At 60.0% G+C, this 10,184-nt stretch overlaps 1 protein-coding gene across 3 annotated transcripts; it reads right to left on the bottom strand.

The window, feature by feature from the left end:
• Positions 1-420: 420 nt before the first annotated feature.
• Positions 421-10,044, bottom strand: CYGB (cytoglobin). Of its 3 annotated transcripts, none has more exons than XM_067717238.1 (4): positions 9,644-10,044; positions 4,547-4,778; positions 4,116-4,253; positions 421-1,731 (listed from the first exon to the last, which is right to left on the bottom strand). In XM_067717238.1, exons 1-4 carry the CDS (start codon positions 10,042-10,044, stop codon positions 1,627-1,629), a joined length of 876 nt encoding a protein of 291 aa, XP_067573339.1. In that variant the 3' UTR covers positions 421-1,626. The 3 variants fall into 3 exon arrangements, with proteins under 3 accessions (XP_067573339.1, XP_067573337.1, XP_067573338.1); XM_067717236.1 differs by having other exon boundaries at positions 4,090-4,253; positions 9,644-9,938; XM_067717237.1 differs by lacking the exon at positions 9,644-10,044 and adding an exon at positions 5,869-7,112.
• Between the last annotated feature and the right edge of the window lie 140 nt (positions 10,045-10,184).

Genomic DNA, 10,184 nt, shown 5'->3' with positions numbered 1-10,184 from the left:
GCACAGGCTCCGGACGCGCAGGCCAGCGGCCATGGCTCACGGGCTCAGCCGCTCCGCGGCCGGGGCACGAACCCACGTTCCCTGCATCAGCAGGCAGACTCTCAACCACTGCGCCACCAGGGAAGCCCCCCCCCGGACTTTTTTAAACAAGCAGACTCCCTTCTCCCCTCCCACCTCTAGAGCCCAGCTTCCGTTCTGCAGCTCTGTGCTCCTGAGTGAACAAGCCGGGGCCCCCCACCACCGTCCTGAGCCCCAATCAGAAGGGCCCGCGACCAGCCAAGGCTGAGACACAGGTGAGGGGGACCCTTGGGCTGGGGGTCGCCTTTCAAGAAAAAGTCCCGAGTCGAGACTTGAACTAAGGAGGGGAGACAGAGGCGAGGGGCAGGTGGCAGGAAAAGACCAAATGAGCGTGCACAGACACAGGAAGAACGAGTCTGTTTAATGACATGGCTGGGTCTAGTTACAAACATCAGAAACTACAAAAGGAGGACAGGCAGTTACACGGATGGCTGCACGAAGATGGGACAGGAGGACACAGGCACAGTAGCCACAGCAGCAAAACATCCTTGAGGACAATACACGTGACCAAGGGGCACACATTGGGGGGGTCCCCAGCAACGCTGACCTAGATGGATGGAGAGGGCTGACTGCAAGCCAGCAGCCAGGAGAGGCAGGGGAGGGAAGGCCCTCAGCCCTCAGAGCCCCAGGAAGAGACAGAGGCATCTGGTCCCGTCACCACTGCCCCACTGACAGCAGCCTGGATCCCCCTCCCGCCAGGGCCGTCTGTCTTAGTGGCAAAGGCAGATGGAGCTGCCATCCGAGGTTTCTGGACCATGGCCCCTCCCCTGCTGCAGTCATCCTGTCCAGAGCTTCTGGCCCCCTTGCCCATTTAGGGGCAAATCAGGGACCCACCTCCTTTTGTGGGGGCAGAGGTAGGGAACACCAAATCCTTTCTGCCCGAAGTGGAAAGCAGGAATGTGGGGAGCTGGTCAGAGAGAATGGGCTGGGCTTTGCTGGCAAGCTGGGTCACCCCAACCCTGCCCACGCAGGCCCGGGTCCCCTCCGTGCTGATGTGAGACCCCGTCATCTCTGCCGGAACACTCTGTTCTCTGCCCAGGAGCTGCCAGGACTCCTCGGTGGGCAGAACCGAGGCTTCACTCGTGCCTCTGGGCCTTACTGATACACATTATAGATATGTATGTGTATATATATAGATATAGATTTATATATAGATTGTATATAGAATATATCTGTATATACGGTAGACGTGTGTGCGTGGTATTCTAGATAAATGATGTGGAGACCTGTGTGTGGCCAGGCAGATAGAAACAGGGCTGGTTTGCTCCTCCAGTGACTCACAGGCCTGCCCCCGATTCCCGCTGGCCGCTCAGCTAGGTCTCTAACAGTGAGTAGAAAAGCTAAGAAGGGTGTGCCTGGCTCTCCAAGGAGGAAAGGTCCCCCACCCCACAGGCCACCCTCTGCGCCGCTGAGCTGGGGTCAGCAACCAGGCAGCTGATGCAACCTTCCGGCGGCTCCAGGGGGACTGTGGCCGAGGCCGAGGCAGCCTCTTTCCAGGAAGACGAGTCAGGGATTCCTCCAGCTTCCTTGGCACCCAGAGATGGAGGGTCAAGGAGCGTCTTCAGAACTCGGCCTTCTGCTCAAGGTGCTGCCAGGGAGCGGGGAGGAGAGAGGGGGTCCTATGGCCCCGAAGAGGGCAGCGTGGCCGGCGGGCTGTGGACGAGATAGGAGATGTAGGTAACAGGTTACTAGGGCCTTGGAGTGGGACCAGGGAACCTGGGGAGAGGGTAGAGGAATCAGGGGCTGCAAGGCCGAACGGTACCAGCCCAGAGACCCACAGGGCCCGTGAAAGACGCCCACTAGACCCAGCTTCTAGGCCCTTTTCCGCCAAGACCTCGGCCGGCCCATCTGAACCTCAGCTCTTTTTCTCTAAAATGTGAATCATGTCTGTGGTGCCCACCTCCGTGGGATCTGAGCTACAGAACTGCCTGAAAGTGTTCCACAAACTGCGAACAGTGAGCTCTCTTCCTCTTAATTCTGAGACATGAGCACTCCCTGGTTGGCCTGTGGTGCCCCCTTGGGCCACCCATGGGCATTCTCTGCACACGCAGCCCCTTTGCACTCACCACCCCCAAACTCCGCCACCTCCTGACCACCCACACACACCCACACACACCCACACACACACACACACACACACACACACGAGTGCGAGCACACCCTGAAGCAGAGACAGTTCAATAAACAGTGGCGTCTGGCTCGCTATTACGTCTCTGATAAGCGAGGCTGGATGGAGCCTTCTAGAACTCTGCCCTGTAACTCTCTCTCACCCTCCGAACCCCTATGGACACTGGCAGTAGTGGGGTCTGCAGGCCCGGGCCCAGGGAGACACGCCCTCTTGGGGGGGGGGTCACACCGTGTTCCCAGGAGACCAGAGGTGGCACCAGAGTGTGCAAAGGGATGAGGGGACAATTCCCCTCAGCTGGGGTAACCCAAATGTGGGGTGCTCAGGCCCAGGAAGGCGCAGGGCCCCGGCCAGTCCCCACGGTGGCCCATCTCCATTCAGTGCACAAGGAACAGAAAGGGGGAGGCATGAAATTTCAGCGGTTTCCTAATGCTTGGGGTTTGGCGAGATTTAAGTCCCAGGGGTCCAGCTACGGCAAGAAAGGGGAGGGGACAGGGCTTCGTGTCGGGAAATGCTGTCCATGTGTTTCTGATTCACTGGGGCTTGCACGGGCCAGCTCTCTCTCTTCCGTCCCTCTAGGCCCCTATAAAAAAGCCCTTTTCTCTGGAAGCAGGAAGTCTTGTCTCCTGGCTGTAAACAAACTCATCTTTGGCGGCAGAGCCTGCCTGGGGAGAGGCGTGGGAGGGCAAGCCCCCTCCCCCCACTGACCCCTCCCCTGCCCTCCGGCTGCTTCCGGGCTGCCGGCTCTGCCAGCTCCTCCTCCGACAGGTAAAAATCGCCTGCCTGCTTCCGTTTACTCTGAGGTCTGGGGCGGCCCGGGCCCAGCTGTGAACATCTGGAGTCGCTGCCTGGCCATTGCCAGCAGCCCCCGAGGGCTCCGCGCTCTCAGGGTGGCGAAGGGAGCGGCAGCAAGCGGGGGCCAGTATGGTCAGAGGCAGGAAGGCCGGGAGGCCGGGCCTCTGCAGGCTGCCCTCGGGGGACCTACTCCGCGGAGCTGCGCGGGGATGCCTGTGTGCAGGAGGTCCGGCCGGCTCCGCGGACCAGCTCGGAGCCCAGGGAGGGGACGCCGCCTTTTCCCTGGGAAACTGCTGGGAATGTTTCTCTCCAACGCGTGTCCCGAGCCGCTGGCTGACCCCTGCTTCCCATTCCCGCCTCCGCTCCTCTCCCCACTCCCTCCTCCAGCCCTGCCTCCGCCCCTCCATTGAGCTCCCAGAGCCCCAGCCCCTTGGGGGCCCAGGGAGGCCGGAGTGTTCCCAGCCGCCAAGTCTGGGGGCCAGCCCTCCCCTCAGGAGTCACCAGGCCAGCCACCCTCCTGGAGCCCGTTCCCCGGGGGCCCTCACCCCAGAACTGGGAACCCGGCCTCCGGGGTCAGCCCAGAAGTAAAACCCCCTGCCGGTGTGCGTGGGAGGGACACCCACTCAGGCCCCGGGTGGGCCCCGGCACGTGCGTGCGTCCTCGTGATTCTCCTGGCTCCAGCCTTGCTGAGGCCAAGGCGGGAGGGAGCGCGGTCAGCATTAGATGCAAAACAGCCCCATGTGATTGGTACCAGGGAGGAAGTGGCCAGAGCCGGCCTGGGCTGCCTCTGGGCCCTATGAGCGGCCTTCCCGCCGGGAACCTTTGGAGCCTCTCTGCCCGGGGCGGCCTCGGTCTTGGGGTGCCCTGAGTGTCCACTGGCTCCAGGGAAAGAGAAGGCTCTGCCCGAGGAGAATCTGTGTGGGGTCCTCGGCGTGAGCGGGCCTTTTCCTATCATGCCTGATCTTTAATGTGTCAGACCCCAGGCCCACCCTCCTGGAACTGTTCCTGCCCCGGTGGTCAGTCCCTGGGCGCTAGGAGAGGTGGGAGGCCAGGGGACGGGGGAGGATGCGGCAGGGAGGCTGCCTCCTCACGTGGTGGTGTTGGGGACCTGCTGTACCCAGCCCACTTCCTTGTAGGCAGCGGTCACGTGGCTGTAGATGAGGCCGCGAAGCTTGGCCCAGGCTCTCTGCGTCTCGGGTGGGAAGTCATTGGCAAATTCCTCGGCAATCACCTCCAGGATGACCCCAGAGAGGATCTGGGTACAAAGGAAGGAAGGGGGAGTAAACGCCTGGGCATCCTGCCCTCTGCAGCCCCAGAATCCCTTCTGTCCTGTGTTTGGCCAAGGGGATTGTTCATGAAACAAGAACCTGGCAGCTTTGGGAACCAGACACCCTCAAGACACAGCCCCCATCCTGCTGCCCCTCCCGGGAACAGCCATGCCAGGGGAAGAGGCTGGGTGGCCCAGTGGCCCGCAGGCTGTCATTGGTTATGGGGCTCTGGGGTGGAACAGGGTGGGTGGTGGGTGGCAGCACCCATCCGGTGACATACCTTGAAGTACACAGGCTCCACCTTGTGCTTGAGGGCGTGGGCTTTGCCCACGAGGGCGAGCACAGAGGACACCTTCTCGGGGTCGTGCAGATTCTCCACCACGGTGTTGAGGGCCCCCATGACCCGGCAGGCGTGCTTCCGCAGCTGCGGGCTCCGCTCCATTTCCAGGGGCTCCTCCATGTGCTTGAACTGGCTGAAGTACTGCTTGGCCGACGGGAAGTTCACAAAGAACCTGGCAGGTGGAAGCAGGTGGGTGCTGAGCAGGGGGTGGCCTCAGGCCCCACCCTGAAGTGTCCAGACGATGGTGGGGGGGTGGTACGGAGGTGGGAGAGGCTGAACCCACCCTCACCCCACCATGTGTAGCAGTTCCTCAAACACACACCCTTCCTCTGGATGACCTGGCTTACATGCAGACCCCTCTCCAGTCCCGGCCATTTCTATCTGCCAGGTTTGCAGCTTCCTCTCCCAAGGAAGCAAGCTTCCTTGCTTTTTGCCTTCTTTCCAAACTCCACACACCCTTCAAGCCCTGCTCCAGTCGCAGCTGAGAGGGTAAGAGCCTGCTTTCTGGAATCCCCAGCCGGTGTGCCCTTGGGCAAGTTAACTTTTCTGCGGTCAAATGCTATATCCCTGAGATATACCCCCAAGTTAACTTTTCTGAGCCTCAGTTTCCTCATCTATGAAATGGGCGTCACTGTTCCTATCTTGGTTGTGAGTCGTTGTGGTTGTTGGGAGGATGAAACGAGAAACAGCATGTGGAGCCCTGGCACAGTGTGGACACAGGGGGCTCAGTAAATGCCACCCTTTTTTATGAAGTCAGAGCTCTCCTCCTAAACAAAGGAAGGCCCGAGCGGCTTAGCTGACTTAGCTCAGGTCATGGAAGGGAAGAAATGAGACTCAGTCCTCCTCCCAGCCCAGTCCCTTCCCTATTCACTACCCTGCTTCCCTCCTCAGCCTGCATAGTCATCGGTTGATTTAATTAAAGATATGGATTGATGTCACCAGCCTGGTGAGTCCTTCACGTCTGTCTGTACATCTTACCTCTCCAACCAGCCTGTGCACTTCTTGGGGCAGACCCCAGGGCTTTCTAACCCTTCCCTCTCCAGTTTATCTGAAATTGTCTATCCCCCCCGCCCCCCGCCTAATATCACATTCACTGGGTCGCTCTCATGCTTGAAAACATTCCATGGCTTCCCACTGTCTACCGGACAAAGTCAAAACTCCTTAACCTCAGATTCCACGCTTCTTAGAAACTGTCCCACACCCGCTTCTCCAGCATGGGGTCCACATTCTTCCCTACGCTCCAGCCCAACAGCTTCACTTACCATGGGTTAAAGATTCCTCGGCATGCTGGGCCCCTTCCACATGGTGGACCCACCCGTCCTTCCCCCGTGTCAGCTGGGCCTCTCCCTGAGCGCCCGGCCTGGCCCCGGGCGACCGCTTTCCCTCCAAGGCCATTAGTGTGTTCCCTGCCACCTTTCACGGCTTCTTCCTTGTGTGTCTGTCTGGGTCCTGCAACCCCAGGGCAGAGCCCAGGTCTCATGCACACGCTGACCCATCACCTTGGCCCAGAGCCCTGCACTTTGCCGGATGGTGGTGATGACATCTGCGATCCCTCACCCAGCTGGGGCGGGAGGTATGTGGCCAGACTCAATCAGAACTTACATAACTGAAGCCTCAGAAAATGGATGGAATGTCCTGGACCTGTTTTCTCAGGTTGTTTCACACTTTTGGAGTGTCCCCTTTGTGATTAGAGAGAGCTGGTAATTTGCCAAAACAGCCCTTGGGGCCTGGGGTCGGGTCTCAGATCTGAGAGCTGGAACAGATGCAGGGAGAGCATCTGGCCCCGGCCACCCTTTCAGGCTACGAGGAGGGCCCCTCTCGGAGGCCAAGTGTGACCTCGGGCAAATCGCTTCACAACCTCCTGTCTGCAAAAGTGTGAGAGAAGTCCATGCACCCCTGCTTGCTACTTCACAGCTGTACTGGTGAGGACAAATGACGTGATGGGTCTGAAAATACATTGGATTTCTCTGGAGAAGCGTCGTAATGAAGGACAGATACCCAGTCTGGATTTAAATGAGGATCTCTGACTTTAGAGGTTTTACATTGCAACAAAAATACTAATTTCTATTTGGCTGGTGAATAACAATGTGCAGAGCATCTCCACTTGTTATTTCATATAATGCCACAACGAAGTGGGTATTACGTCCACTTTACTGATGACAAAATAACAGGGACTATTTATTGAGCACTTACTATATGATCTCATTAATTCTCGCGATATCCTCCTGAGGTTGGCACTGTTTTTATTCCCACGTTCTGGATTAGGAATTGATGCCCACGGCTGCATCAGTGGGCCAAGCGGAGTGGGTGGCAGGACCAGGAAGGATCCGGGGCGGCCCCGGCTATAATGGCTTCCCCGGACCGCCTCAGAGGCTGCTCTGCCGGGGATGGTAGCCTGGGACCGGTGGGTCTCCCGTTATGGCCCTAAGGATGGTCCCGATGAGCCCTTCTTCTGGGCCAGGGGAGTCAAGGGGCCTTGCGCTCTGCTCCTTCATCCTGGCGTTTCTCTGCGCCTCCCCCCACCCCCGTGTTTACTCCTGACCCTCCCAGTTCCGGCCTGCGCTGCTGGGAGAAGCCTCAGCAGCCAGCTTGGGGAGTTTCTCAGCTTCCAGAGGCATCTGGGCTTCCAGGAGAGCCTGAAATAGGCTTGTCTGAGCGTGAGGGGGAAGGCGGCAGTTACAACCGGGAGAGGAGCCTTCCTAGAGCATGCATGCTCCCTCTTGGTCTCCTCCCGGCAGGGAGAGGAGGCATGGGGTCTGGGCAGCCCCTCTGGCACCATCCTCGAGGCTGCTACCTCCTCACAGGAGGAGTGTTGGGGTGTGGGAGTGGGGAGGGAGGAGGTGAGCGTGCCCGGTCAGAGGGCGACTGTCTCGGGCTCTGTCCCGCCCGTCCTTGTTGACGGGGCGTAAAGACAAGAGGGGTCTGTGACAAAACTGAGGGGCACAGGATCTGGGGAGGGGCCTTATCTGAGCAGCTTATCAGTCGAGTCCCCCTAACACCCCCTACTGGGGCGGACATCAGGAGGAGAAAAAGGAAAGGGAGGCTGGTGGGACTTGGGGCTGGGCGAGGGGGTGCCGGGCCAGCTTCTCTTCTGAGCTGGGCTGGGCTGGGCTGGGCTCCCGGCAGCAGAGGTGGGGTCAGGCGAAGTGTGCCTGGGGTTATCAGCAGCCCAGATCTAACTGCTATCTCAGGCTTTCTCAGGTTAACTGTGGGCCTCCCTCTGAGCCCTGAGCACTAGGCGACCACCTCCCCAGCCCAGACCCAGTGCCCATTGAGGAACGAGTTCCCCTCTGGGGAACTAGAGGGGCACAGAGAGAGTATGAAACCCTTGCCAAGAGCTCAGACTCTCCAGAAACACCCTAGGGTTCAGCTCCTTCCTCGGCACCCCCCATTCCTGGGGAGGTTGGGTGGGACCCTAGGCGCTGGATCTTGGACACATCCCTGACATGTCCTCACCGGCAAACGGCAGGGCGTCGGGACAAAAAATCTCCAAGGTCCTTTGGACTTTGCCTCATTTCCTCTTGGTGACCCATGTGCACACTCGGCTGCATCCTGAGGCCTGGGGGGCCCGCATGTGCCGACAACACAGCTGAGAGCAGCCCTCCGGGGACGCAGTCTGGCGCATCTGTGACTCCACTGTGCACGGTGTGCTTGTGTGGGTGCTCGCACGTGCAGAGCTGCACCTCCCAATGTCTGATGGCTTCGGGATCTGAAATCCCCTCTTAGCTTCCCCACCACCCCCGGCTGTTTCTGGGCCTGGGAGCTGCCCAAATAGCTGTCCCTTCCTCAGGAATCCTCCTGGAACTCCTCAAGAGTGCTTCTTGCTCTTTTTTCTCCAAAATCTGTTTCTAAGTTGGAATCAGGGCACATCGATATGGAGCTGAGTAGGTCCCAGGCTTGGGGGAGGCACAAAGGAGAGAGTTCGGGAGAGAAAGAGGAGCCAGAGACGGGGCCAGGACTGGGAGACAGGCATGCACTTCAACTGTCCTTTCCACAGACAGGTTTCACCCCATCTTCAAACAATCAGACTTTCCAGATCTGCCCTAGATTTGACAGCTTCCCTCTGCCAAGGACAGAGGGTTAAGGGGACCTCCCTGCCTGCGCCCCCAGGGACCGGCATGTGTGGGAAGAGAGCACCGATCTGTAGCTGTAGTCAATTACTAGCTTGTGTGGCTTGGGGACATTAACTATATGGGAATGGTGTGCATGTGTACTGGTGTGTAGGTGTGTGAATAACAGTGTCACTCTGTGTGTGTGCGTCCCTCGGGGGCATGTGGTGCCTGAATGACCCCTGAGCCCAAGACACATGACCCTTTCTCCCCAGATCGGGGTTTCAGGGTGGGGCCCTGTCTCCTGAAGCTTCTCCCTTTCCCTCCACCAAACTCGGCAGGGACTGTATCCTAGGGGACTGTTTGCTTCTCCACTCACCTGCACCTCACCTGGGAGCTCCCTGCTGGCCTGGCCCCAGGGGCAGGAAGGGGCCAGCTGGGAAAACCGGACCTCCAGGGTCTACTCCTTCTGACCTCTATTCTTTCGCCCTTTGCTCTGTTCTTCCAAGTCTCTGAATACAGAAAGGGGCTGAGCTGGAGAAAGGGGTTTGCTCCTTTGTCCTCCTTCTTGGCTGGTCCTCAGTTTTCCTGTCTCTAGAATGGGGAGCCCCCAAGGCCCCCACTGGAAAGGCTGGTAAAATGTGTGTCCATAACAGCTCGGTTGCGTGGCTGGGGTCGCTGGTGAGGAAGGCATGGCTGGCTGAGCCAGGAGTTCTGAGGCCCGGGAGGGGAGGGAGATGGAGGTGCCCTCCTTCTGCGTCTGGCTCCTAGTTCCTGGTGAGCACCTCGCCCAGAGAGAGCTAGGAAGGGCTCGGCCAGGGCTTCGTCCACCCCAAGGCGCCCCACGCTGCCCGCACCCCGACCGGCCCGGCCCCAATCGCAGCTGGGGAGGTGGCGCCCGAGCTCGGACCCGGGCCGAGCCCGCCTCTGCCCGGAGCCGCTGCCGCCGTCCCTCCCCCGGGCCCGGCCGGGCCGGGGCGACACCTACCGCACCAGGATGGCCACCCCCACGTCCTCGCAGTTGGCATAGAGCCGGGCCCACGTCGCCTGCACCGCCTTCCTCTCCGCCTCGGACAGCTCCTCGCTCCGCTCCCTGCGCTCTATCTCCATCTCGCCCGGCACTTTCTCCATGAGCAGCTCCCAGCGCAGCCCGGCTACGCTCGGCGGCGGCGGGGCGCGGGGAGCCGGGGCCGGCTGCGTGTGCCGCTGGCGGGCGAGTGGTAGAGCGCGCCGGAGGGAGGGAGCGTGTCTGTGCGCGCCGGGTGTGTGTGTGTGTGTGTGTGTATATGTGTGCGTGCGTGTGTGTGTGTGTGTGTGTGTGTAGGGTATATGTGCAGGGGGCGGGGGACCGCGAGCGGGGGGCGGGGATGTGGTCTGCTGGAAAAACATGAAAAAAAAAAAGATCCGCTCCAAACCCCCAACCCCTTGTCCGTGAGCCAGTTCCGGCAAGGTGAAGGTTGGGCGGGGTGCCCGCCCTCCAGGCCACCGCGGAGTTTGACTGCCGGGCGGGGCGTAGGTGGGGCGGGTGT

This window comes from Pseudorca crassidens, chromosome 19 (assembly GCF_039906515.1).
Source record: "Pseudorca crassidens isolate mPseCra1 chromosome 19, mPseCra1.hap1, whole genome shotgun sequence".
Lineage (NCBI taxonomy): Eukaryota > Metazoa > Chordata > Mammalia > Artiodactyla > Delphinidae > Pseudorca > Pseudorca crassidens.
Note: the sequence above shows the minus strand (reverse complement) of the source record. Positions and strands in the feature narration are given on the sequence as shown.